Genomic DNA, 27,720 nt, shown 5'->3' with positions numbered 1-27,720 from the left:
AAGCAATATAAATTGGTGAAAAAAAAACCCAACCCAATTATTTCACCAAACTACAGCAACTGGATTATTATAATTGTCCCTCCCTATCATGAATTTGTTTTTTTTCCAGGGTTGAATGGCATTCTTGACTTTTATTTTATCTCTGTTGCTCTTTACACTCTTTGTAGAGCAGGAGTGTCAAATTGTCAGCCCACGGGCTGGATGCGTCATGCCGAAACCGCACCCACCCCATTGCGGGCAATGGGAAAAAAGTCACGACACGTCACGTGACGTTGCAAGTTTGACACCCCTGTTCTAGAGTCTCAACATCTTGTTTACATCGCGGTGACCAAAACTGGATGCGGTATTCTAAGTGTGGCCTTACCAAGGCCTTGTAAAGTGGTAGTAACACTTCACGTGATCTTGATTCTATCCCTCTGTCAATGCAGCCCAGCACTGTGTTGGCTTTTTTGGCAGCTGCAGCACACGGCTAGCTCATATTTAAGTGATTGTCCACTAGGACTCTCAATATCTCAGGGGCTGCCATAAAGAAGAGGGAATCAAGCCATTCTCCAAAGCCCCTGAAGGCAGGACAAGAAGCAACGGGTGGAAACTAATCAAGGAGAGAAGCAACCTAGAACTAAGGAGAAACTTCCTGACAGAACAATTAACCAGTGGAACAACCTGCCTCCAGAAGCAGTAAATGCTCCCACACTGGAAGTTTTTAAGAAGAGACTGGACAGCCATTTGTCCGAAATGGTGTAGGGTTTCCTGCCTGAGCAGGGGGTTGGACTAGATGACCTCCAAGGTCCCTTCCAACTTTACTGTTGTTGTTGTTGTTGTTGTTGTTGTTGTTGTTATTATTATTATTATTATATGCATTCAGCAATCCATTCTTCGGCCAGGAGCAAGGTTGACCTTCTGACAGCCCCGCTCTACCTGGGCAGAGGATGTCCCACTGACCTTCTTCCAAGCCATTGTGAGAGAACAGTTGGAGAAGGAAGGGAAGGCATCCTATTGGCTGAAGGATGTGGGCGGAGCCCAAGAAGGCAGGTTCTATAGGACCAAAGAGGTCCACCTTCTGCTCCTGGGAACGAGAGCTTGGAGACAAGGTTGAGCAGAGCTTCCAGCTTCTTGTTCCCACCATCTCTTCTTCTGGGGCTCCTCAGTGGCTCCTCTTTGCTCTAATAATCCCTCTTCTTCCTCCTCCTCCTCCTCTTGCAAAACATGAGTGATTTTCACCTGGACCTTGGTCCTCTGAAAGAACCTCTAGGTTTCATCAAGCTTCTTGAGTGGGTGAGTTGGTTACAGAAGGAGGATCCATGCAGGGCTTTCTTTGAGGAGTATTTCTGCAAACGGGGAGTGGTGGTGAGGGTGCAACCCCAAAGAGCTGTGTTTGCAAGACGTCCTAAACCTCAAAAAAAAAAAAAAAAAAAAAAGCAGCCAATTTAGGGAGGGTCTTGCAAACTCTCCTCCTTTGGGTAAAGGAAGAACATTGGATTAATTCGATTTTAATAGGGAGTAAATAAATGGGTGGTAGAGATACAACAAGAATCTCTTTTGCAAAGCTTTAGTGGAATAGGATGCAAAATGTTCCTAGGCCAAAAAGGCTGCGAGGCCTGTTTTTTCCCCCCCTCTGCTCCAGAAATGCTCTAGTAGTTTCTCTTTTGTTACAACAGCTTTCTTTTACTAGGCCTGGTGCAACTCTTTTTTTTCTTTTTTCTGTCCGGTCTGTAAAATTCCCTTAGAATATTTATTCTCTTTCAAGGGGGCTTCTTTTTCTCAACAACGTGGCTGTTAATTTCAAAATGCTAAAATAGCAGGACAATTTCTTTCACCACCTTCCCACCCATATTTATTTATTTTGTTAAATTTCTTTGCCCCCAGTGTAAATATAACAGTAGCAAAGTAATGGAACAATAAAATAAACAATGAAAAAGAAAAAGAATCCAACGAGCATGGAGTAGCAGGGTGGGAGGTGGGGGTTTGCTGTCAACCTACCTGTAGTAGCCACCTCCAGTGTGCACCCCCTCCAGACCTAACCCTAACCCTTTATGTAGGAGCCCTCTTGGTATTTGTAAAAGTTTTGAAGCTTAGAACATGGTTTCAGATATACATTACGTTAAAATGGCTGCATCACACTGAACAGCTTTTCCCTCTTTTATGGCTGGCAAATATTTCTAACACAAACCAGGTTACTTATGTGGTGTGTACATGCTGAGCTCTTATTTGATTGCCTATAAGCTGGGATCATGCATTACGATAGATAGGCTGTGGTGTGTTGCAGCTCCTGATAAACCATAAATAATGGTTTGTAGGCCACAGTCAAGTGCACATGCATCAGGTTAAGTCAGAGCCTAACAAAATCAGTCTGGCCTAGCCTGTTGTGTAAATTAGCACAGGCCAAATGATATTGTAATTTTAATTCTAGGCAAGTGGCTAATGTTTGGCGTCATTTGATACCGGAATTGAATCCAATCGCCTGCAAAATCCAGATTAATAATTTTTAAAAATCCAGCAAAATATCTGACATCCTACAAAAAAACAGAGATCGACATTGTTGTTTCTCACTTCTACACCCTAAAGTGGCCGTTTTTAACCAAGTTAGGCTGAGTTTACATCACATTTTAATCCATTGATACTCATTAGGTTCAGTTTTAAACATAGTTTATTGGGCAAAGTACAACTGGCTGGCTTGGGCCCACCAGCTGAACCATAGACCCTGATGCTTCGGTTTAAATAAGATGCTAAACCAGGGGTAGGCAATCTTGACTTTTTTACAACTCATGGACTTCAATTCCCAGAATTCCTGAGCCAGCATGGCTCAGCTTGGAAACCTCTCCCTTTTCCCTCAGCATGGCTGGCTCAGGAATTCTGGGAGTTGAAGTCCACGAGTCGTAAAAGAGCCAAGGTTGCCTACCCCTGTGCTAAACCAAAGCCTAGCAAAAGGAATTACGGTTAACAAACAGTAGAAACCTATTTCCAATTATTATCCTGCCCTTGTTGTCTCGCCTTGATTTTAAAATTTAGTCTTAAAAAAGATTTCTTGTTCATCCACCCCACTTCCTGCTTGTTGGACCCAAGATTTTCTTGCTTGATGCTTTTTTTTTTTTTTTTTTTTTGAACCCCACTTGACTTTAATTTCATTTTGGAGCCTTTTAATCAAAAAAAAGAAAAACGTGGTTTGGATAAGCCGGTCCCTCCTCTTGGTTATCCTCTCCCTTTGCAAATAATGCCAGAATCGGAATGTTCTTTGTCTACAGCTCTTTGCAGTGCTTGCGTTTGCTTCTTGTGGCGGCTACAGAGGCGTTACTACACTTCTGGTTTCCTGTCATGGGGTGGTGAATAAAACAGTAGCAGCCTCTTTCAGTTATCCTTTCAGGTGAGTTCCTTGTGCATTTCTGCTGCCTGTATCCCATCAGGATGTAGTCATGGTCCTTGACTTACGACAGTTTGTTTAGTGACTGTTTCAAAGTTACATTGGCACTGAAAAAAATTGTTATTATTATTATTACTGTTGTTGTTTTTGAGTTGGAAGGGACCTTGGAGGTCATCTTGTCCAACCCCTGCTCAGGCAGAAAACCCTATACCATTTCGGACAAATGGCTGTCCAGTTTCTTCTTAAAATCTTCCAGTGTTGGAGCATTCACCGCTTCTGGAGGCAGGTTGTTCCACTGGTTAATTGTTCTAACTGTCAGGAAGTTTCTCCTTAGTTCTAGGTTGCTTCTTCCTTTGATTAGTTTCCATCCGTTCTTTCTTGTCCTGCCTTCTGATGCTTTGGAGAATAGCTTGACTCCCTCTTCTTTGGGGCAACCCCTGAGATATTGGAAGACTGCTATCATGTCCCCCCTCGTCCTTCTCTTCGTTAAACTAGACATACCCAATTCCAGCAGCCTTTCCTTATATATTTTAGCCTCCAGTCCCCTAATCATCTTTATTGCTCTTCTCTGCACTCTTTCTAGAGTCTCGGCATCTTTTTTACATCGTGGTGACCAAAATGGATGCTGTATTCCAAGTGTGGCCTTACCACGTGGCGTTATAAAGTAGTATTAACCCTTCACGTGACCAAGTGACTCATGATCATTTTTCACACTTACGACCGTTGCAGTGTCCCCAGGGTCACGTGATCAAAATTCAGACCCTTGGCAACCGGTTCATATTTATGACCATTGCAGTATCCCGGGAAGTCACATGATCTCTTTTTGCGACCTTCTGACAAGATTCACTTAACAACCATGTTACTAAACTGCAGTGAGTCATTTAACCACGGTGGCACAAAAGATCGTAAAACGAGGCAAAACTCCCTTAATAAATGTCTCATTTGGCAATACAGATTTTGGGTTCAGTTGTGGCTGTAAATCGAGGACTACCTGTAGGCTGTTAGCAGGTTTTATATTAGAACAGGTTCAGCTTTTTTGTGCACTGTGGACCCCTCTAATCTGGAGGAAAATATATTTAGCGACATAAAAAAACATAGACATTAATTGCATGACAAAGTAAATAACACATGCTTAAATACAGTTAAGAAATATTGGCAGTCTTCCACTTACAACCACGGCTGAGCCCAAAATTTCTGTTGCTAAGTGAGACAGTGAGTTTTGCCCCATTTTATGACCGTTCTTGCCACGGTTGTTAAGTGAATCACTGCCGTTAAATGAGTAACATGGTCGTTGAGGTGGATCTGGCTCCTTAATTGACTTTGCTTGTCAGAAAGTCGCAAACGGGGATCACGTGATCCCAGGGGGATGCGGCGACCGTCGTAAATACGAGCCAGTTGTTGAGTGTGTGAATTTTGATCACGCGACCGTGAGGATGCTGCAACGGTCGTAAGTGTGAAACGTGGGGATAAGTCACTTTTTTCAGTGCCGTTGTAACTCCGAGTGGCCAGTAAATCGATCGTTGTAAGTTGAGGACTGCTTGTCATACATTGTACACGTAATAGGGTAATATATGTGCCTCTTGGTTCACCTGTTAAATCGGTGTATCTCGAAGTGTCTCGGACAGACGATCGTCAAAAAGGGATGGGTCTTTGATCAGATGATCAGGATCGCCATCTTGACTTTTTTGACCCTATCATGGATGCCTCTGGTTGTCTTCAACATTTGATCAGAAACCTGGGAATGTGCCTTCCTAGCTTTCTATTGTACAGAAATTTGACTTCGGCTTTCCAGCTGTATAGATTTTTTTATTTTTTTAATACAGGCAGTCCTCGACTTAACGGTCATTCATTTAGTGACTGTTTGAAGTCACAATGGCATTGAAAAAAGGGACTTATGGCCAGTTGTCACACTTAACGACCATCACAGCATCCCCCAGGGTCATGTGATCAGAATTCAGGTGCTTGGCAACTGTCATGTACTTAATGACGGTTTGCACTCTCCCGGGGTCCTGTGATCTCCTTTCGTGAACATTCCCAGCTGGCTTCCAACAAGCGATGGGGGAAGCCAGATCCGCTTAACGACGCCTAACGATCTCACGCTTCCCTGAAATGCAGTGATCTGCTTAACGACTGTGTCAGAAAAGGTCCTAAAATGGGAGGAAGTTGGATGGGAGGAAGGAATGAGGGGAGAAAGGAGATGAGAGGAGAGAGGGAGAAGGGAAGTAGGAAGGAAGGAAGGTTGAGAGGGTGGATGCAGTCGGGGGGGAGATAGACGAGCGACCCCTAAGGTCTTATTTGAAAGGTATTTTTCTTTTCTATTTTTATATATATATATATGCAGGAAGTTTCTCAGACAGATGTCTAATTGATTACACCTTGACATTTTTTAACTGCTATACTGCAGTTTTACTTTTTACAATCTCTTTTGCCTTGCAGCCCCCAACTAGGGGCGTTAAGCAGGCTCAAGTCGCAACTGCGAAACATTACAAATCCAAATTTCTTTTTCTGACAAAGAATTAAAGAATTAAATTGGGAGACTAAGATGGCCATTTCGAGCTCATTCATAAAGGGTCAGTTAGCCTGACCCTTTATGGGATTCGAACCTGGACAGTTTACATACAAGGCAGTGATTTAACCACCAAGCCACAGGTTGCTATATATATAAACATTATATATATATATATATATATATATATATATATATATATATATATATATATATATATATATATAATGTATTGAAAGTACTAATTGTATTGAAAATTGAAATAAAAATATTTACAAAAGGAAAAAATAATAATAAAAAAGAAAAGGTCCTAAAATGGGGTACAACTCCCTAAACAACTGTCCTGCTTACCCAGAAGGATGTTGGGCTCCATTTTGGTCGTACGTTGAGGACTCCTTGTACCTTTTCAGAGCTGGATCCTTCTGAGGCCGTCTCCAACTTCTGTTTGTGCAGGTTGAACACCGCCGTGTTTACTTCGCCAGATCCCACCCGATGCAACGGCACCTGGACGGATTTTTACCTGGTGGGAAATTTCTCGTCTTCGGCCCAGTTCTTCGTCACCTTTGGAGTCCTGATCTTCTTCTATTGCATGATGGCCCTGGTGTTTTACCTGGGCTATATGCACGCCTATCGGAATGGTAGCAATTTCCCGATGATCGTAAGTCGCTAAGATTTAGGTTGGGTGATAAGAGGAGGACAGTTTGATAGCTTTGAAGTCAAGAGTAATATTAGGCAGTAAATCAACATCAGGTCATGGGTGCACTGATGTTGTTCCCTACTTGGGATAATGAAACGTCTGCAAGAAAGCCACCCAGCTCAGAGAGTACCAAGGACCCCTCAATCAGAACTGAAGAAGCTTCTGGGACGAGAAGAGAAACGTCTTCAAGGGAAAAAAACCAAGAAAGTCCAGTTTTGAAAAAAGCACCTTTGGGACAGCCGTGATCTGCATGACAGAGAATCTCCACAGACTGTTTTAGAAGTCTTGTTTCATATGAAGCATTAGCCAGCATATTCAACTTATACCTATTCAAAAATCTTCCTTTCCAAAGTTTAATTTTAATTTAAAGTGTGGCTTTTGAATTCACATTTGCCACGTGGAACGCACACTGCTTTCCTCCATGAATTTTCCTTTAAAAAAGAAAAAAAGAGCATTTTATAGTCCTCTCCAACTGTCCCAAAGATGCTTTTTCAGGAGGCAACTGGACTTTTTTGTTTGTCTTTGAAGACATTTCGCTTCTCATTCCAGAAGCTTCTTCAGCTCTGATTGAGGGGTCCTTGGTGCTCTCCGAGCCTGGTGGTTTTCTTGCAGATGTTTCATTATCCCAAGTGGGTTGACAACATCAGAGCTGAAGAAGCTTCTGGGATGAGAAGCGAAACATCTTCAAAGAAATTTTTTTTAAAAAGTCCAATTGCCTCATGAAAAAGCACCTTTGGGATAACGATGACCTGGATGACTGAGAATCTCCACAGACATTGAGGAAAGCAAAGGCTTCAAGTTCCCTGAAAAACAAATCTCTAAAAAAAGGAGATATTTCCAGAAGTTTCTGTCCATAGTTTCTGCCCCCATGGCTGGCTGGAGAATTCTGGGAGTTGAAGTCCACGTACCTTCAAGTTGTCAAAGTGGGGAAAAGCTTCCTCTATGTTCTCTTTAGTTTCATAGCTATATACCTGGGGTCTTCAAACTTGGCCCTTTTATGACTTGTGGACTTCAACTCCCAGAATTCCTGAGCCAGCATGGCTCAGCTTGGAAACCTCTCCCTTTCCCCTCAGCATGGCTGGCTCAGGAATTCTGGGAGTTGAAGTCCACGGGTCATAAAAGAGTCAAAGTTGCCTACCTCTGGCCTAGGCCGCTTTCTGACTCGTGGACTTCAACTCCCAGAATTCCTGAGCCAGCACGGCTTAGCTTGGAAACCTCTCCCTTTCCCCTCAGCGTGGCTGGCTCAGGAATTCTGGGAGTTGAAGTCCACGAGTCATAAAAGAGCCAAGGTTGCCTACTTCTGGCCTAGGCCTGGGCCGCTTTCTGACTCGTGGACTTCAACTCCCAGAATTCCTGAGCCAGCCTGGCTCAGCTTGGAAACCTCTCCCTTTCCCCTCAGCATGGTTGGCTCAGGAATTCTGGGAGTTGAAGTCCACGAGTCATAAAAGGGCCAAGTTTGAAGACCCCTGCGATACACAAAGTTCTTGACTTAAAATAGCTCATTTTAGTGACTCAAGTGACAACAGCACTTAAAAAAAGTGATTTATGACCCTTTTTCTCACATCACAACCGTTGCAGCATCCCTATGGTCATGTGATCAAAATTCAGACGCTTGGCAACTGAGTCATATTTACGACGGTTGCAGCGTTCCTGGGGTCACGTGATGCCCTTTTGCGACCATCTGACAAGCAAAGTCAATGGGAAAGCCAAATTCACTTCACAGCCTCGTTACTAAGTGAACAACTGCAACGATTCACTTCACAATACTATGGCAAGAAAGGTCACAAAATGGAGTGAAATTCTCTTAGCAAATGCCTCGCTTAACAACAAATTTTGGGCCCAGTTGAGGCTGTAAATTCTGTAATCTGAAGCTTTGACCCATAAACAAAACAGATTAACTTCTCTCTCTTGGTCTCCAGGATTACGTTTTCACTCTCTGTGCGGTCTTTCTGTGGCTAGTCAGCACCGCTGCCTGGGCAAAGGCCCTGGTTGATATCAAAGTATCAACCGGTCCCCGCGTTGTGGACGAAATACCGGCATGCAAAATTCTTGGATCGTCCTGTGTCTTTGCTTCTGTAACCAGCATGGGAAGTCTGAATGTGTCTGTGGTATGTACAGTATGTCAGCTATGGTTTTAACAGCGTGGATATATTTGTTCTGTTAGAAGAGAGTATTTGTAGCTCAAGGTTAAATTGTGTGGTTTTGGGTGCGCTCTGAGCTTGGGTTATTTTCTTGCAGATGTTTCATTACCCAGCTAGGTAAGATGAGAGCAAGCCCCACACTCTTCCAGCACTGATGATGTTGCCTAGTTTTGCAATGAAACATCTGCAAGAGGGCAACCAAGCTCAGAGAGCACCCAGGACCTCACACTCCTCCTCCTTCTCCTCCTCCTCCTCTCCTCAAACCCTTCTCCCTTCTAGCACTGATGATGTTACCTAGTTTCGCAATGAAATGTCTGCTCTGCAAAAGAACAGCCAAGCTCGGAGAGCACCAAGGACCTCCATATATATCTATTCATCAAATAGTTCACAGGATAGGGCCAGAAAAATCAAGATGGTAACTTCAGTCGTGCGACTGAGGTTCCATCTGTAGATAGATAGATAGATAGATAGATAGATAGATAGATAGATAGATAGATAGATAATACATGATACATGAGATAGATATACAGTAAATGATACATGAGATAGAGATAGATAGATGATACATGAGATAGATGGTAGAGATAAATGATACATTAGATAGATAGATAGATAGATAGATAGATAGATAGATAGATAGATAGATAGTAGAGATAAATGATACATTAGATAGATAGATGATGAGATAGATAAATAAATGATAGATAGATAGATAGATGAGATAGATGAATGATAGATAGATGATAGATAGATATAGATAGATAGATGATGAGAGATGATTAGATAGATGATGAGATAGATAGATAGATAGATAGATAGATAGATAGATAGATAGATAGATAGATAGATAGATAGATAGAATGGGTAACACCCATAAAAAACAGACTACGATCACACCACTGTGACTATTACCTTGACCTTTTTGACCAAATCCAACAGGCAGCCCTGACTATAACTAATTTAGTGCAACTCGGGGAAAGCTGACTATGAAACATAAGAACTGTGAACAAAACAGTGGCTTACTGGGTAATCAGGCTAAAAGGGGGCGATGTTTATTGTTTCAAAATGCTAATCTTAAAATGAAGTTGAAGCTGGCTGGGGAATTCTGGGAACTGAAATCTACCCATCTTAAAGTTGCCCAGGTTGAGACACAGTGTTCTAGAAAGTTCACGATCCCGGAAGCCCATCTCCAATTTGGTGGCTGTAACATAGAGGTGTACCTCTCTAGGAAAATAGGCCTTCATACATGCCTCAGATCTTTAAACTGAGTGAGGATATAGAATGTCTTTTCATTGTCCTATTAAAAATGATATAAAGTATGGATTGATTCACTTAAAACGCCAGACTAATTAAGATCTCTGTTCTTTGCAGGTTTTTGGCTTGGTAAATATGATTCTGTGGTGTGGAAATGCTTGGTTTGTATATAAGGAGACGAGTCTGCACCAACCTAACAGTAATTCTCCAAAATCAGGGTTCTATCCACCAACATCAGGCATCTGAAGTGTTGTCGATGTAATGCTAAAATGGCCGTGTTTCACTTTGTTGACAAGTCTGAATATTTCTGTATTTCAAAATCGTTTACGATTAACTTTCACACCTGTACAGTTTGGGGGAGAAAACGCCTGGTGTATGTAGGAAATGAGTATTTTGAAAGAATTGATTTACTTCATTGAATGTAGTCTAGTCAAATGCTTGGACAATGTTGTCATCTTAGGAAAAAAAAAAAGTATTTTGGGCCCAGTACATTTCGGTTGTAATGATAAACTGCATTTGACAATTCTTGCCTGTATAATCCTACTCACGTTATACTGTACTTAACGTTTTGTCCTAAAGAGAGATTTAAAATAATTGTTGCGCATTCTATCGAGGCTTAGGATTTGGCAGATTTACTGTCTGTTTAAACAGTTGCCTGATTTAAAAAAGTTTCCTCCACATCAGAAAGTACTTTTTTTTTTTTTGTATTTGTGATTTCAGTGTAACTGTTCAACTGGTACTATATAAAAAATAGTTTGGCTACAGCTTGAATACTCTGTGATTAATAACTGAGGTAAATCTAAATGTTTGAGCTGATCGACAGACGACCACCAGTGATCTCTTTTAAATTGAAAAAGTTCTCCCTGATCTTGAGAATGCAACTTATACCCAGGGAAGGATGAAAGTCTTAAGAAAACTTTCAATTACTTCGACGTTTGACTGCTTAAACACAGATGCTTAATGTTTTTGAGCATTGTCTCTGACATGTACTGCTGTACATTAAGATTCGGTTCAATTTAATAAACTGACATTTCTAGAAATTGGGCCCGTTGTCCTGAAAATATTGTTCAGTAAGCAGATACTTGAAAAACCTAAAAGCAGTTTTATTCTGTGGAGATTCTCAGTCATCCAGGTCACAATTATCCCAAAGATGCTTTTTCACAAGGCAACTGGACTTTCTTGTTTTTCTTTGAAGGCGTTTCGCTTCTCATCCATGAAGCTTCTTCAGCTCTGAAGACCCCTGCTGTACACAAAGTTCTTGACTTAAAATAGCTTTTGTTTTCACTCAAGGGCAGTATTTCTCAACCTCAGCAACTTTTAAGCCAGCATTGACTGAGGAATTCTGGGAATTGAAATCCACATGTCTTAAAAGTTGCTGAGGCCTAGAAACGGAGAATGTTTCCCCCTTGCAATTATTTATTAGATTTATATCTTGCCTTTGGGGCTGGTTATCGATTGAATAAATATTATTCTATACTGTTCTATCCTGCCTGTTGTGCGGGTGCTCAAAAAAAATCTTATTTTTCTTCAAAGTAGCAAACTCGCTTGAGTCTTAATAGGCCCAAAGTCATCCGTGGGCTTTCCTGGCTGAGGGTTATCTAGAATTTGATTTTTCCTTCTTCGGACGCAACATCCGAACTCAACATGCTTGAGGCTCTTAAGATGTTGAGAGTCTAGAACAGTGGTTCTCAACCTGTGGGTCGGGACCCCATTTGGGGTGGAACGACCATTTCACGGGGGTCGCCAAACAACGCAGTCCGCCATTTTCCCCCCCTTTTCCTTAGCTGTGCTACTCCTTTTTATTCTATTGGCTTTTGAAAGCCAATAGAATAGACTCTCTTGAATAGAGTCTAATTCTATTGGCTTTCAAAAGCCAATAGGAATTGTCCAGGCTGTCTCTGCCCTGCTGAGCCCGCCAAAAGTCCCATTCTGCAAACGGTACTGCACCAGTTGAGTAGTCCTCGACTTACGACCGGTTGGGGGTTGCGGCATTAAAAAGGTTGAGAACCACTGGTCTAGAAAGTGCTGAGAAGAGCAGCAAAGATGATTAGGGGGCTGGAAGCGAAAAGATACAAAGAATAGTTGCTGGAATTGGGTATGTCTGGTTTAATGAAAAGGACTAGGGGTGACATGACAGCAGCCTCCCAATATCTCAAGGGTTGCCACAAAGAAGAGGGGGTCAACCTAATCTCCAAAACAGCTGAAGGCAGGACAAAAGGCAACGGATGGAAACTAATCAAGCAGAGAAGCAATCTGGAATTAAGGAGAAATTTCCTGACGGAATATTTAATCAGTGGAACAGCTTGTCTTCTGAAGTTATGGGTACTCCATCAATGGAGGTTTTTCAAGAAGAGATGGGGCAGCCATTTGTTTGAAACGATATAGGGTTTCCAGCTTTTGAGCGGGGGGATGGACTAGAAGACCTCCAAGGTCCCTTCCAACTGTTTTATTCTGTGTGCTGCTTGTATGTATCCCTCGACTACACGTTAGGGGAAAGCTTCATGTATGGAAGCGTGTCGGCAACCTCACCTTGTGTCCTCAGTCCCCTGCATTAGAATCAAAGTACTGGCACAAAGAACATTATTATGTTCCTGCTATTAAAGCTTGGTCTAATATCCCCTTAAATGCTAATTATCCCCCACACAAAAAGCTATTTATTCTGTGGCTTGTCAGTGCTGTATCAGTGGAGTCATCACCCCCAGCTGGGGGCATCAAAAAAGCCAAAATGGCTTCCAGAACAACAGGATTGCACTCCTACCACGCTTTAAGAGTCTCACAAAGTGTCTCACAAAGTCAACACAGGCCGAACAGTTTCTGTTCAGGTCTTTGATATCCAAAGTCCCTTGCTCTGTTGTGTAGGGCAGGGGTCTGCAACCTTGACAACTTTTAAGATTTGTGGACTTCAGCTTCCAAAATTCCTCACCCAGCTATGCTTAAATCTAAAAATGTCCACTTAGACCAGTGTTTCTCAACCTTGACAATTTTAAGGCATGTGGACTTCAACTCCCAGAATTCCACAGCCAGCCTGGCTCATCTTGGAAACCTCTCCCTTTCCCCTCAGCGTGGCTGGCTCAGGAATTCTGGGAGTTGAAGTCCACTAGTCATAAAAGAGCCAAGGTTGCCTACCCCTGCCTTAGACATTTGAAAATGGTTAATTTCATTTGTAGAGGAAGCTTTATCATTCCACTAGGCGTCACTGTTGTATTAAAAAGATCTTTAAGAGGCTGGAATGTCTTACTATCCACCATTCCATGTATTTATTTACGAGGTCAAAAACTATCGGGCCTTTTTAAGGGAATCAGATACAGTAGTAGGACCTCAAAGCCAGCACATTGAAAGAGGAGATATTATTGAGATATGTTGAGACTCTAAAAAGAGTACAGAGAAGAGCAACAAAGATGATCGGGGGACTGGAGGCTAAAACATATATATAAGGACCGGTTGCTGGAATGGGGCGTGTCTAATTTAATGAAGAGAAGGACAAGGGGGGACACGATAGCAGTCTTCCAATATCTCAGGGGCTGCCCCAAAGAAGAGGGAGTCAAGCTATTCTCCAAAGTGCCTGAAGGCAGGACAAGAAGCAACGGGTGGAAACTAACCAAGGAGAGAAGCAACCTAGAACGAAGGAGAAATTTCCTGACAATGAGAACAATTAACCGGTGGAACATTCTGCCTCCAGAAGATGTAAATGCTCCAACACTGGAAGTTTTTAAGAAGAGACTGGACAGCTATTTGTCCGAAATGGTATAGGGTTTCCTCCCTGAGCAGGGGGTTGGACTAGATGACCTCCAAGGTCCCTTCCAGCTCTATTCTATTCTATTCTATTCTATTCTATTCTATTCTATTCCATTCCATTCCATTCCATTCCATTCCATTCTATTCTCTGGGTTAAAGACATATTAAGCCCGTTCCTTGTTTTTAAGACTGATTTTGGTATTTTGGATATATTTTGGGAGAGGGGATGGGAGACTTGCGTGGGGGAGTGGAGGAAGGTGATTGGTTGCTCAGAGGCTCTTCCTTTCCCTTCTGCAATTTTAGGTTGCCATTTGCCGTCTGACCATTCCTTGGAGGTGTCTTCTGCTTAAGATCTCCTTGACTACCCCCAGATTCAGCCTCTGCTTTGGGTAGATCCTTTTCACCACTTTTTGGAGATCTCGGCTTCTGTTTGAGATTCCCTTCCCCGCCACTAGTAGTGGTAGCCTCTGCTTTAGACAGATTGCCTTCTCCGCTCTCAGGGGGAGTTGTTATTTGCACAACGGAGTCCTTCCCTTCAGCCTTGGAAAGCACATTGGTGTCTTTCCATCTTCGTGCCCCAGATTTTGAGTTGTATTCATACAGTTTGCCGGTGACTGCGGAAGAAAAGATTAATTTCAGCATTGATTTTTCAGAGTGGAAGGGATGCGATTACGTAGGATGGTTTGTTTGGCTTGTAACCCACCATAATCTGACAGGATTCCTAGCAGCTAGCAACAAAATACAGAAGACAAAATGCCCATGGCAATATAAGTAGTAGATTCACCCAGTAGTAAGAGCCTCCCGACCAAACCCGAAGTAAAATCAACAAAGAAAAACCCAAACCTCCATTTTAAACCACCTTCTGAAATGGGATAGCAATAGCAATCGCTCTTAGACTTATATACCGCTTCACACTGCTTTACAGCCCTCCTTAAGCTGTTTAGAGCAGTGGTTCTCAACCTGTGGGATGCGACCCCATTTGGGGTCGAACGACCATTTCACAGGGGTCGCCAAACAATGCAGTCCGCCATTTTTCCCCCCTTTTCTTTAGCTGTGCTACTCCCTTTTATTCTATTGGCTTTCAAAAGCCAATAGGAATTGTCCAGGCTGTCTCTGCCCTGCTGAGCCCGCCAAAAGTCCCATTCTGCAAACGGTGCTGCACCAGTTGAGTAGTCCTTGACTTACGACCGGTTGAGTAGTCCTCGACTTACGACCGGTTGGGGGTTGCGGCATTAAAAAGGTTGAGAACCACTGATCTCGGAAGGATGGAAGGCCGAGTCAACTTTAATCTCAGTGGGAAAGCTTGTCTCGAGGTGTCACAGAAAAACGACTTCTCTGTGTTTCCTCTTGTGTGAAATGAAAATATAGCCCCCTCCTCATATAACAAGATGAGGCTGGAGCAATCCTGGCCCCACAGGAGTGATTTAAAACAAAGCTTTAACTCGAATGCTATATTGTTTCACAATGCGGACGTATTATTTGGAATCTGCTGAGATTTGTGCAATATGAAATTACAAAGTACGTAGTTCTGTGTATATGTTTAGAACACGAGGATTGGAACAGTAAGAAATAGGGAACTGAAAGTAGCTGAGGGATGGGATCCAATGTACATGGGTCTATGGGGAAAGTTATGTTCAGCAGAAGGTTAGCAGGAAGTCAGTAGAAAGTCAGCAAAAGTCAGCGGACCATCTAACTACAGTCTTAGAACGGAAAAGGGTATAAAGGGTTGGGACTGGACCTGATTGATTTGCCTTTGGCCTATAGCTGTCCTTTTGGAATCTGCTAGCTATGCCATAGGGCAGTGGTGGCGAACCTATGACACGGGTGCCAGAGGTGGCACTCAGAGCCCTCTCTGTGGGCACGCGCGCCGTCGCCCCAGTCCTAGGCCTTCAGCTAGATTTTATAAAACCTTTTTGCTTTAGGCCTCCGCTGCCATGTGCAAAAAAAAAAAAGGTTCAATCAATCAATTTCAACTTCTCGCGGGAAAAAAAAAGATCTTGCAAAGTTGGAATTGATTGATTGAACTTTTTAGTCCCACCCAGTCTGCCGTTACTACCACGGCCACGCCCACCCAATGGGCCACACCCACCCAATGGGCCACACCCACTCAGCACTCAACGATGCATAAGTGGGTTTTGGGTTGCAGTTTGGGCACTCGGTCTCTAAAAGGTTCGCCATCACTGCCATAGGGTCATCATTGCAATGGGTTATTAACGTAAGTGATGTTGTGTTATTACACTTGCTATGTTCCAAATTACTTGCAAAATAAACCTCTGAATCTTAAAGTAGGAATTATTGTTTTGTGCTGCTGTCTCTTGTCTTTTTTCATTGGGTTTTTCCACGACAATCTCCTTGACCTTACAAGACTGGGGTACAATCAACAGTTTTTCCTGCAACAATGAAATTGACGCAAAGGTGCTTTTCCAAAAGGCAACTGGACTCTCTTGGGGTTTTTTTTGTTCCCTTTGAAAACGTTTCGCTTCTCATCCAAGAAGCTTCTTCGGTTCCGGAAGTTCCAGAAGTTCAGGAAATTCAGTTTTCAGCAGAACGGAAGAAGCTTCTTGAATGGGAGCGAAACGTTTTCAAGGGGAAAGAAAAAACACAAAAGAATCCAGCTGCCTTTTTGGGAAAGCATCTGTGGAACAACCATGACCTGGATTATCTCCATAAATCAAGTTGACCATTTAGATTAGGGGTCTTCAAACTTGGCCCTTTTATGACTTGTGGACTTCAACTCCCAGAATTCCTCAGCCAGGCGTGCCTGGCTGAGGAATTCTGGGAGTTGACGTCCACAAGTCATAAAAAGGCCACGTTTGAAGACCCCTGATTTAGAGAATGTGATCCTGTAATGGTCTGTGAGAATCTCACCCTCCTTTAGGAATTATAATACCTGGGTCTATGGCTTCCCCATCAAAGACAGGATTTAAGTTGGTCATTTCCTAAAAGAAGACAAACAAAAGGCTAAATTTAGTACCGTTAATTAAAGAAATGGGGGGGAAAAACAGCTGTCCAGTAGGGAATCAAGGAGAATTCTACAATCTGCTGGTTGTATTAAAACTTAGTTAGCATAGAGTTGCTTACTTGGAGACGGAAAATTAGAGAATTTGAGGGAACGTTCTTTTGGTGAATACATTAAGCTCTTTGCTTTCATATTTAATTTATATTCAATTTTTATTATTTCGTGTACATAGAAGACAACAAAAGGAGGTCACCATCTCGGAATGCAGCAACTAGGAAGTGTTTTGGGGAGGGTGATTTCTAACACTAGGAAATCTTGCAAATTGGACTAAAATGTGAACTTTTAAACAAGATCTAGGAAGACAAAAAGAAGATGCAGCTCTACTTTGATTTTTGTGCTGTTTTTCACTGCTTTGGGGGGGGAAGGATATAATCTTTTTTATAAAAATAAATGACCTAGCAGGAAGACTTACAATCATTACCATGGTCCTTTCCAGGCTTTAATATGATATAATATGAGCCAGAATAAATGCTGGCATCATATATGCTCATCCTAAGCAGGCAAAGATTCTGTAATTTTTTTTTTTTAAATTTTTCTGTTTCAGGTTTAAGGCACACTTACCCATATCACTTCTTTCTTTGCTTTCTTCTTTTCTGCGGATAAAAAAAAATACGCTGCTTTATCTAACCTTCAGCTTTATGAAATGAACAAGAGTTGAAAGAATCAAATCAAATTACATTCTTAATTACAGGAGGCCAACCTGGACTAAACAGTACTTACGTACTACATAAAACCAAAAATGGAAGATGTGATATAGTCGGGTAACAAAATGTCTGCAAACAATCAACCAAGTTCAGAGAGCCCCAAGGACTTCACCTTTCAAGCCATATATTCTACATATATAAGGCAGTCCTCGGTTTACAACCTGTCACTTAGCAACTACAACTATTCATAGCTAGGAAAGACCTCCTAAAAAAGTAGAGAAACGGATTCTGAAGTACTTATGACCCTACCCCAGTCATGTGACCAATCTTGGGCACCTGTTTGTTCGTATCCCGCTTTTATTATTTTTATAAATAACTATCATCGTATATAATACTCCTCCTTCCTCCTGTTTTCCCCATAACAACAATCTTGCAAAGTAGGTTGGGCTGAGAGAGAATGACTGGCCCAAAGTCACCCAGCTGGCTTTGATGGCTAAGGCGGGACTAGAACTCTCCGTCTCCTGGGGATTGGCCCAAAGTCACCCAGCTGGCTTTGATGGCTAAGGCGGGACTAGAACTCTCCGTCTCCTGGGGATTGGCCCAAAGTCACCCAGCTGGCTTTGATGGCTAAGGCGGGACTAGAACTCTCCGTCTCCTGGGGATTGGTCCAAAGTCACCCAGCTGGCTTTGATGGCTAAGGCGGGACTAGAACTCTCCGTCTCCTGGGGATTGGCCCAAAGTCATCCAGCTGGCTTTGATGGCTAAGGCGGGACTAGAACTCTCCGTCTCCTGGGGATTGGCCCAAAGTCACTCAGCTGGCTTTCATGGATAAGGCGGGACTAGAACTCTCCATCTTCTAGTGATTGGCTCAAAGTCACCTAGCCGGCTTTTATGGCTAAAAGTACTGGAACTCGCAGTCTTCTGCTTTCTAGCCTGGTTCCTTAACCACTAGACCAAACTGAATCTTACTTGGTGACCAGCCCACATTTACAGCCATTTGCAGCGTCCACATGACCACCATTTCCAACATTTTGGCCAAACTCAGGGTTTACTTCCGGTTTTCAGCAAAAAAAACCCCGCCCCAGAGCAAACAATGAGTATATTTAATGATTGCTGCAAAACAAGGTCATAAAATGTGATCAGTCACATGGATGACCTGCTTTACAACCATCAGGGCTTAAGGATGCTCCAGTACCGTCGTAAGTCGAGTACTATTTGTATTCTCTTCTATTTGATTTTAAACCAGTGTTTCTCAACCTTGACAATTTTAAGGCATGTGGACTTCAACTCCCAGAATTCCACAGCCAGCAATGCTGGCTGTGGAATTCTGGGAGTTGAAGTCCACATGCCTTAAAATTGTCAAGGTTGAGAAACACTGGTTTAAACTCTATCATTCTAGCTCAGATTGCAACTAAATCCATACGTCATTTGAAAACCTTAGGTCTCAATGTGGCAGTCTTTTAAGCAGGGCTTTTTTTCTCATAGAACGTCCAGAACGGAGTTCCGGCATCATTTTTGGATGGAACCTTGAAGGGTAGGCAAGGCGGGTTGTATGACGTGTGTGAGTTCCAGCACCTTTTTTTTTTGTTAGGAAAAAAGCACTGGTTTTAAGAACAAGGAAAGCAAGACAAGAAAGAACGTACCTGGCATGTGCAACCTGTCACAAATTAAAAAAGAGAATTTATTACAATAATGTTCATTAAGAAATACAGTAAACAAAGCTGAACTGAAAAGCATTGACAGCAGTGACTTCAACTTTTGGAGGGCTGCTCGAATACCATTAAGTAATGTGGATTCTTTGTATGAGTATTGCAGAACAAAAGGAGATGGATGCATATGGCAAACATGTTTTTATTAATAATTGCATTATCATTTGTATTTTTTCTTGAAGCTACTCAGTGAGGACCCAGATTGTTGGGGCCAAGACACCGACTGTGTAAACTGCTTTGTCAATTTTAAATCTTAGAGAAGGCTGTAAAGCAGAGGTCTCCAATTTTTTCGTTTTGGCGTCCCAGAAAGGGAGGCGAGCACCGTTACGTGTGCCCGTGCAAATGGGCTGCGTGCATGCCCGTGCAAAAATAACCCCTGCGCGTGCATGCACAAATGGGCTGTGCATGAGCGCATGCACACATGCAAATGGCCACACGCGAGCGCATGCGCAAATGCAAATGGGGTTGCGCCGGCACAAGTGCTGCAGATGGGGTGGTGCTAGTGCTGGCAGGACGCTCGGGCAGGGCAGGGCTAGCGCCGGCAGGATGCTCAGAGCAGCGCTAGTGCTGGTGGGACACTTGGGGCGGGGTGGTGTTAGCGCCGGCGGGATGCTCGGGGTGGCACTTGAGCGAGTGTGTGGGGGGATGAGTGCATGCATGTGTGCAGGTGCACTGGCCTGGCCAGTCCTTCACACGGCCCGGTGGCGAAGCGGCCACGGCCCGTTACTGGGCTGCGGCCCACAGGTGGGGACCCCCGCTGTAAAGCACTGTGGGAGATGAAAATATAACAAGATGAGGCTGGAACAATCCTGGAATAGGCCCCACAGTAGTGATTTAAAACAAAGCTTTAACTCTATATTGTTTCACAATGCGGACGTACTATTTGTAATCTGCTGAGCTTTGTGCAACATGAAATTGCAAAGTAGGCAGCTCTGTGTATATTTAGAACTTGAGGACTGGAACAGTAAGAAATAGGGAACTGAAAGTAGCTGAGGGATGCGGGTTCCAATGTACACGGGTCTATGTGGAAAGTTATGTTCAGCAGGAGGTCAGTAGAAAGTCAGCAGAAGTCAGCAAAAGTCAGCAGACCATCTGACTACAGTCTTAGAACGAGAAAGAGTATAAGGCAGCGGTTCTCAACCTTTTTAATGCCACGACCCCCCAACCGGTCGTAAGTCGAGGACTACTCAACCGGTCGTAAGTCAAGGACTACTCAACTGGTGCGGCACCGTTTGCAGAATGGGACTTTTGGCGGGCTCAGCAGGGCAGAGACAGCCTGGACAATTGCTATTGGCTTTGGAAAGCCAATAGAATTAGACTCTATTCAAGAGAGTCTATTCTATTGGCTTTCAAAAGCCAATAGAATAAAAGGGAGTAGCACAGCTCAGGAAAAGGGGGGAAAAAATGGCGGACTGCATTGTTTGGCGACCCCCGTGAAATGGTCGTTCGACTCCACAGGTTGAGAACCACTGGTATAAAGGGTTGGGACTGCGGATTGATTTGCCATTGGCCTATAGCTGTCCTTTTGGAATCTGCTATGCCATCTGGTCCTCATTGCAATGGGTTATTAATGTAAGTGATGTTGTGTTATTATGCTTGCTGTGTTCCAAGTTGTTAGCAAAATAAACCTCTGAATCTTAAAGTAGGAACGATTGTTTTGTGTTGCTGTCTCTTGTCTTTCTCATTGGGTTTTTCCACGCCAGCACTACGAAGCGGTATATAAGTCTAAGTGCTATTGCTAGTGCTACTTACAGTGGTTTTGTGTCCGCTTTGGGTCTTGGTGGGCAACAGGAACGGAGGTATTTTGCCAGCAAAACGGTTAGATATCCAAGCAATCCGAGCAACAATAAACTGCCAAGGAGTATGAAGAATGGCACATACCAAGCCGACACAGCATACACGTTTTCTTTGCTGGTCACAATGGTAACACCAGGCTTGCAAGGAAGAAAAAAAATGGGGGTGGGAAACAAAATTGTTCTTAATGAATTAACCCAAAAGACCCAGCAGCCTCAGAAGAAAAAACAGCAGTCAATTACAACATACAGTGCAAGGACTGTAACACTACATAGGACAAACAGGCAGAAGACTAGCAGACTGCAACCGTGTACACCAACGAGCAGAGAGAGGACGTGATGGAAATTCCTTAATTTCACAAAACACGGACGTAGTTTCCGTGGGGAACTTGTGAGCATCCTAGTCGAAGCAAAATCCAAAAAAGGCTAGAGAATTCCCGGAAGCCTGACACTCAGACAAATCGGCCATCAACAGATACGTAGAGATAATCAACATCTACATGCCACTTAAAAAAGATAATTAAAAAAATACAAAAGGAAACAAAAATCGAGTACAGATAGTCCTCCACTTATAACAGTTCATTTAGCGATCGTTCAAAGTACGACAACACTGAAAAAAGTGATTTGTGACCATGTTTCACACGACTATTGCCACATCCCCACGGTCACATGATCAAAATTCAGACGCTTGGCAACTGATGGTCGCAGTGTCCCGGGGTCATGTGATCCCTTTTGCGACCTTCTGACAAGCAAAACCAATGGGGAAAGCAGATTCCCTTAACAACCATGTTACTATCTTAACAACTGCAATGAGTCACTTAACAACTGTGCCAAGAAAGGTTGTAAAATGGGGGCAAAATTCACTTAACAATGGTCTGTCTTAGCAGCAAATATTTTGGGGCTTAATTGCAGTCTTAAGTCAAGGGTTACCTGTATATTATTATGACAGTATTGTCAATAAATAAATCAATAAGTCCTACTGTCAGCATATTATTTTCATCCCAAATTATATTTTATTTATAAAAGCCCAAACTTACGGTTGTCGGAATCACAGTAGTTGGATCTGGAATAACTCGAACGGTTAATTTGACTGTGCTGTTTTGAACATGGACTGACGTTCTTTCAGAACTTGTTAACAGATTATCATCTGTTATTGAAACCAACAGCCGATATTCCCAAACTGTGTCCATTCCTGACTTATAATCAAATGGGTTGATCAGGACTAACCTCGAGATATTGGAACCAGCCTTTGGTGAGAAGTCAAAATGGTTATTCACGTTACCTGAAAGCAGAACCGAAGGGAAAAAAATGTGTAAAGAGAAATGAAGACAGCTGGTAGTTTAATTCATTGGGAGATGGTGAATATGAGGAATGGTGGCGGGAGCTGGGAATGTCTAGTCTAGCAAACAGAAGGACTTAGAGTGACTTAATAGCTGTTTTCCAATATTTGAGGGGCTGTCACAGAAAAGAAAGGGTCGGCCTGTTGTCCAAAGCATCTGAGGGCAGGACAAGAACAAACGGATGGAAACTGATCAAGGAGAGAAGCAACCTGGAACTAAGGAGAAACTTCCTAACAGTGAGAACAATTTATTTATTTATTTATTTAATTTTATTTATATGCCGCCCAATCCCAAAGGACTCAGGGCGGCGTACAGAGTCAAAACAATCATAAAACAATAAAATAATAAAATAATACAGTCATACCGCGAGTCCGATCATATCCCGGTCCCCCCGGGGACATCAGCCCCAGGCCTGCCGGAACAGGAGAGTTTTAACAGCTTTCTTAAAGGCCGGCAGGGTGGGAGTAGTTCGAACCTGGGGGGGGAGTTGATTCCACCAGGTCGGAGCCACCACAGAAAAGGCCCTTCCCCGAGGGCCCGCCAGCCGACATTGTCTGGCCGACGGGACCTGAAGGAGGCCCAATCTATGGGACCTCACCGGTCTCTGGGAACTATGCAGCAGAATGCGGTCCTGTAAGTAACCTGGCCCTATGCCATGAAGGGCTTTAAATTAACCAGTGGAACAACCTGCCTCCAAAAGCTGTGAATGCTCCAACACTGGAAGTTTTCAAGGAGAGACTGGACAGCCATTTATCTGGAATGGTATAGGGCAGGAGTCTCCAATCTTTTGGGATTGGTGGTCCAGTGGGAGAGGGAGGGGCAGGCGCTTTACAGATGAATGTGGCACCTGTGTGAGGCTTATGGCACCACTGCCACCAGGCTCACGGCATTGCTACTACCACGGCCTGCAGCGATGCCGCCCCTGGCGCAAGGTTCATGTTGCCGCCCCACACGACGATTGCTCCACGGCCTACCTCATGCTTATGGTGGTGCTGCCACTTGCACAAGGTTCGTGGCAATGCCACCACCTGCGTGTGGCACACAGCCGTCCACCTGCCACTCACGGTGCTATCACCCCATGCACTCTGATCATAGCAACATGATGCCCATGCGATACTAGCGGCGCTGCCACCTCCCGCACAACACTTGCAGCAATGGTGGCACGAGGGAGGTGAGCAAGTGCATACGCGTGTGCACGGCCTAGCTACTCATACAGCCCAGCGGCCAAGAGGCCGCAGCAAGTAGTGGGATTCAAATACCTGAACAATCAGTTCTCTTATTGCAGCGGTTCTCAACCTGTGGGTCGGGACCCCATTTGGGGTCGAACGACCATTTCACAGGGGTCGCCAAACAACGCAGTCCGCCATTTTTTTCCCCTTTTCCTTAGCTGTGCTACTCCCTTTTATTCTATTGGCTTTTGAAAGCCCATAGAATAGACTATCTTGAATAGAGTCTAATTCTATTGGCTTTCAAAAGCCAATAGGAATTGTCCAGGCTGTCTCTGCCCTGCTGAGCCCGCCAAAAGTCCCATTCTGCAAAAGGTGCTGCACCAGTTGAGTAGTCCTCGACTTACGACCGGTTGAGTAGTCCTTGACTTATGATCGGTTGGGGGTCACGGCATTAAAAAGGTTGAGAACCACTGTCTTATTGGATGTAGGCCTGGGCCTCCGAGGCCCAGAATAGACTTCCAGAAGTGGCATCCACGCACTTCCGGTGGGCTGTTCTAGGCTTTGCCTCCATGCTGGACTTACTTGCACTGCTCCAAGGGGCCAGCAGCCTGCAGCTACTGCCAACATCGTCAGCCCCTGCAGGCCCACAGCTGCTTGTGCTGGCTACACCCACCCTCCAGGCTTATTTCTGTGGCAGGGCTTATATTAGGGGAAACACGGTACCACTGGGCCCCAAAGTAGCCACCAATTCTAAAACCCCCATGACATGTCTTACATATTCTAACAGCAACTAATGACCTAAGATATTGAAAGCTGAAGTATAAAATACCTGACGTGATAGTGTATCGGAATGAGTTCGGACTTGAATCCCGATCCACGCAGGTAATGCTGAAACTATTAATAATGCCCAAGCTTAGATCCACTGGCACTTCCAGCAACTGTCCATCAGGTGTGCATATTGGTGGTTCATCATTTGCTTCAAGAACATTTATTATCACCTAAAGAAATATTTAAAGAAATATTTGAAGGAACCGTAATGGTATGGTGGTTCGAATGCAGCATTGCAGGCTAACTCTGCCCATTGGAGGGAGTTTGATCCTGACCAGCTCCAGGTTGACTCAGCCTTCCATCCTTCTGTCAGTAAAATGAGGATGCAGATTGTTGGGGGCAATAGGCTGACTGTTCTGTCCCAGCCTATGTGAGTCCTTGTTATGCTCACAAGGAGAAACCCCTCTTCCAAGAAACAGGCAGGAACCACAAGAAAAAACCAACCCCTTTTATTCTCACAGATCTGAGTCTATGTCCAAGGCAAACAAACACAGTCCACAGAAACTTGATCCTCAACACAAACGGTTGCATTCGGCAACCAGCACCTCCCACACCTTCCCTTTTATAATTCAGCCAAGGTGTGGCTTCCTAATGCCTTCTCCTTTGCCTTTGGAGCCGCCCCATTGCATTCCTCTGTCCTACTCGCTTCTCTTGCCTGTGCAATCGTACATCTGGGATTTGTCCCAGCTGTTCTTCATCACTGTCCAACCTAGGCTCCCAGCACAGATGTGCCTCAGCCTGAGTGCAAATAGAGGGGCCAGGCTCCTTGTCCAACTATAAGTCTTGGAGCTCCTCAGAGCCTTCCTCTGACTCTAATGTCACTCCAGGCCCCCCCTCCTCCTCCGATTCTTCAGACTCAGCTGCCGGGTCCACTGGCTGGAGAGGAATCACAACACTGACACTGTAAACCATTTTAGACAATGCTGTAAAGCACTATGGGGCAGTATATAAGTTAAAGTGTTATTGCTATTGCAAAAAATCTGAAGAATCTAGAAGAAAATTTTCAAGTCTATAGGTTCAGGGCTACCTCTTATAGTAGATACAATAGAGCACTTGGTCTGGGCAGCAGATACTAAGGAACGAGAAGTCACGGCAAATTCTTAGAGGACCAACAACTCGAAGTAAAACATTTTGCAATTTATCAGCTTGAGAAAGCAGACCAGGAAGAAGCGATACATTATCCTTCCTCTCAAGCAACACAACCTCTTGTATCAAGCACTGTTCTTTTGGGAGATCAAATCCACTTTCATCCAGCTTTCTATATGACATAGTATTATATATTATGGTAATATATTCCCCTTTTTAAAATAAATGTTTGTTATTGAAACATAAAAGAGCATATAAACTAACACAAATTAATTTTAGGAGAAGAGCAGGCAGAGCTGGGAGGTGGAGTTAAATGAGTCATGAGCCTAGAGTTGTTATGTGGTCACAAATGGTCTGACTCCAACCCTTTTGAATTCCGTTGATCCTTATCTGCCGCCAATTTAGAACTGAACTTTAATTGACTAGATTCTTATGTATAGGCAGGAGCAAGAAATCTTTTTAAGTGCAACTTAATGAATGGTTCTGATTGTTTGTGGCTACGTAATGACTCCAGGCTGATGACTTGCTTAACTCCCTAGGCAGCTCTGCCTGCTGTTCTCCTATCATTCCAGTTCAGACAAGGTCATGCACATTTTGCTTTCACAAAGGCCACCTCTGGCAAGTCCTACTGCATTTACCACAAAAAGGCAGGAAAAGTAAACTGCAAGGAATCATAAGCTCTGTTTTAAACTTGCTGGCGTACTCACGGAGGAAGTTCCAATACCGCCATCGTTGTCAGAAGCTTCCACTTTGAGAGTGTGCACTCGCTCTGCTTCATAGTCTAATCTCTTTGTGTTCTTCAAAATGCCCAACTGGGGATCGATGACGAATAAGTCTGTGACACCCCCGCCACTCTCCCCGGACAAAATGGAGTAAGAAATCCCAGTAGGAGGCAAATCCTTGTCAGTGGCTAGAATTGCTCCTATAGGGGAATTTGCTGAAATGAAATAGCAACACATTAAGGCGACACGTAGGTAGTTTTGTGTGTGTGTGTGTGTGTGGTGTGTTTAGAGATTGTTCAGGCCTCAGAATTGATTCTGAAACCGGGCTTCAGACTAGGGCAGTGATGCTGAACCTTTTAGAGACCGAGTGCCCAAACTGCAACCAAAACCCACTTATCTATCACCAGCTGCCAGATGGATGTGGCCACTGGGTGGATGTGGCTGTGGTGGTCATGGCAGACTGGGTGGGTGTGGCTAAGGTAGGCGTGGTCACCTTGATGTTGCTCATTGGAAAGGGTGCCTGTGGGGGCCAGGCAGGGTTGGGGGAGATCCAGGGGATCTCTGGCAGGTGGGACGGTGGGCAGGAGGCTCGTTCTGTGGCGTGAGGTGAGGCAAGGCGAGGCAGGGCAGGGGTGCCATTGCTGCAGGGCAAGGCGGGGCAGGGGCCGGGGTGGCTGCTACCTGACATCATTGGCCCCGACACACAGGCCAGCGAGCGCATGGGGGCCAACAGTGTCCATCAGCAGCCACAGCCCCTTGACCAGCGCATTCTGGAGCTCCATAGCTCGCCACCAGCAGTTCAGAGAAGCTGCCTCTGAGCTGGATGGATGGCCGACAGATGAGGAGGCGATTCAGTGGGTCGTGCCCGGGAAAAGGAGAGCATGCAAGGCCAGGAGGGATGGGATGGGGGGGAGGGAAACCAGTCATGCTGGAATGCATCCAGCCACATGGGAGCTTGGCGAGTTAGCAGGTGGCTGGTTGAAGAGGGACAGTTCCCATCTCCGGGGCATGGCGCGCGTGCCCAAAGAGAGGGCTCTGAGTGCCGCCTCTGGCATGTGTGCCAGAGGTTTGCCACCACTGGCATAGCAGACACAGGGTAGAGAATTAGTTTCAGTTTGAGAAAATTCTGTTTTATAGCCTTGTAAATTTCCAAAAAAGCCACCCGAACTTACGTGACGTCATTTCAGAGACATTAAAAATATACAAAGAGCTATTGAAGACTGGATCAAACTCATTTTCCGGCTGAATTTTGATGTAAATGTAGATTAGTTCTGTAAATACAGCAAGTAAGAAAAATGTGAAAGAGGACAAGAACTATGAGCCCCATTTAAAGAGATTTTTTTTTTTCCAGAAAAAGGGTGCAAAAAAGAAAGTTAATACTAACCAGCAAAGTAAGGCTCAGAAACATCCTGGATGACAATATTCAGAATATATTGTCTCTGCACACTTCCATCTGTTGTATTTTCCAAGTCTACATTTCCTATAAGCTTAAAGGAACATATTTTTACAGACAGTCCTCAATTTAGCCCAAAATTTCTGTCGCCAAGCGAGATAATTGTTAAGTGGATTTTGCCCCATTTGATGATTTTTCTTGCCACAGTCATTAAATGAATCATTGCAGTAGTTAAATTAGTCACTCAGTTGTTAAGTGAATCTGGCTTCTCCATTGACCTTTTTTGGCAAAAGGTCACAAAAGGGGATCACGTGATCTGGGGAAGC

At 43.9% G+C, this 27,720-nt stretch overlaps 2 protein-coding genes across 7 annotated transcripts in view; one reads left to right on the top strand and one right to left on the bottom strand.

The window, feature by feature from the left end:
* Positions 1-952: 952 nt before the first annotated feature.
* Positions 953-10,999, top strand: SYPL1 (synaptophysin like 1). Its single transcript, XM_039354465.1, has 5 exons — positions 953-1,275; positions 3,243-3,361; positions 6,318-6,522; positions 8,481-8,669; positions 10,074-10,999. Exons 1-5 carry the CDS (start codon positions 1,207-1,209, stop codon positions 10,200-10,202), a joined length of 711 nt encoding a protein of 236 aa, XP_039210399.1. The 5' UTR covers positions 953-1,206; the 3' UTR covers positions 10,203-10,999.
* Positions 11,000-13,720: 2,721 nt separating this feature from the next.
* CDHR3 (cadherin related family member 3) overlaps positions 13,721-27,720 on the bottom strand; it is a 34,949-nt gene continuing 20,949 nt past the window's right edge. For all 6 annotated transcript variants that reach the window (XM_039354463.1, XM_039354460.1, XM_039354462.1 and 3 more), the window contains 10 exons: positions 27,386-27,488; positions 27,174-27,272; positions 25,987-26,216; positions 24,195-24,363; positions 21,894-22,138; positions 20,816-20,997; positions 18,998-19,011; positions 17,272-17,303; positions 16,582-16,630; positions 13,721-14,305 (listed from right to left, as the gene is read on the bottom strand). In XM_039354463.1, coding sequence (XP_039210397.1) covers positions 13,875-14,305; positions 16,582-16,630; positions 17,272-17,303; positions 18,998-19,011; positions 20,816-20,997; positions 21,894-22,138; positions 24,195-24,363; positions 25,987-26,216; positions 27,174-27,272; positions 27,386-27,488 — 1,554 coding nt within the window. In that variant the 3' untranslated portion in view covers positions 13,721-13,874. The remainder of the gene's footprint in view (positions 14,306-16,581; positions 16,631-17,271; positions 17,304-18,997; positions 19,012-20,815; positions 20,998-21,893; positions 22,139-24,194; positions 24,364-25,986; positions 26,217-27,173; positions 27,273-27,385; positions 27,489-27,720) is intronic.

This window comes from Crotalus tigris, unplaced genomic scaffold (assembly GCF_016545835.1).
Source record: "Crotalus tigris isolate CLP2741 ecotype Arizona unplaced genomic scaffold, ASM1654583v1 scf7180000018553.2237530, whole genome shotgun sequence".
Classification (NCBI taxonomy): domain Eukaryota; kingdom Metazoa; phylum Chordata; class Lepidosauria; order Squamata; family Viperidae; genus Crotalus; species Crotalus tigris.
Note: the sequence above shows the minus strand (reverse complement) of the source record. Positions and strands in the feature narration are given on the sequence as shown.

Excerpts from the sequence above, each read along its gene's own strand:
- SYPL1 (XM_039354465.1), top strand. The coding sequence starts at position 1,207 with ATGAGTGATTTTCACCTGGACCTTGGTCCTCTGAAAGAACCTCTAGGT. Across the intron at positions 3,362-6,317 it reads TCTTTCAGTTATCCTTTCAG|GTTGAACACCGCCGTGTTTA; the intron begins GTGAGTTCCTTG and ends CTGTTTGTGCAG. Across the intron at positions 6,523-8,480 it reads GTAGCAATTTCCCGATGATC|GATTACGTTTTCACTCTCTG; the intron begins GTAAGTCGCTAA and ends CTTGGTCTCCAG.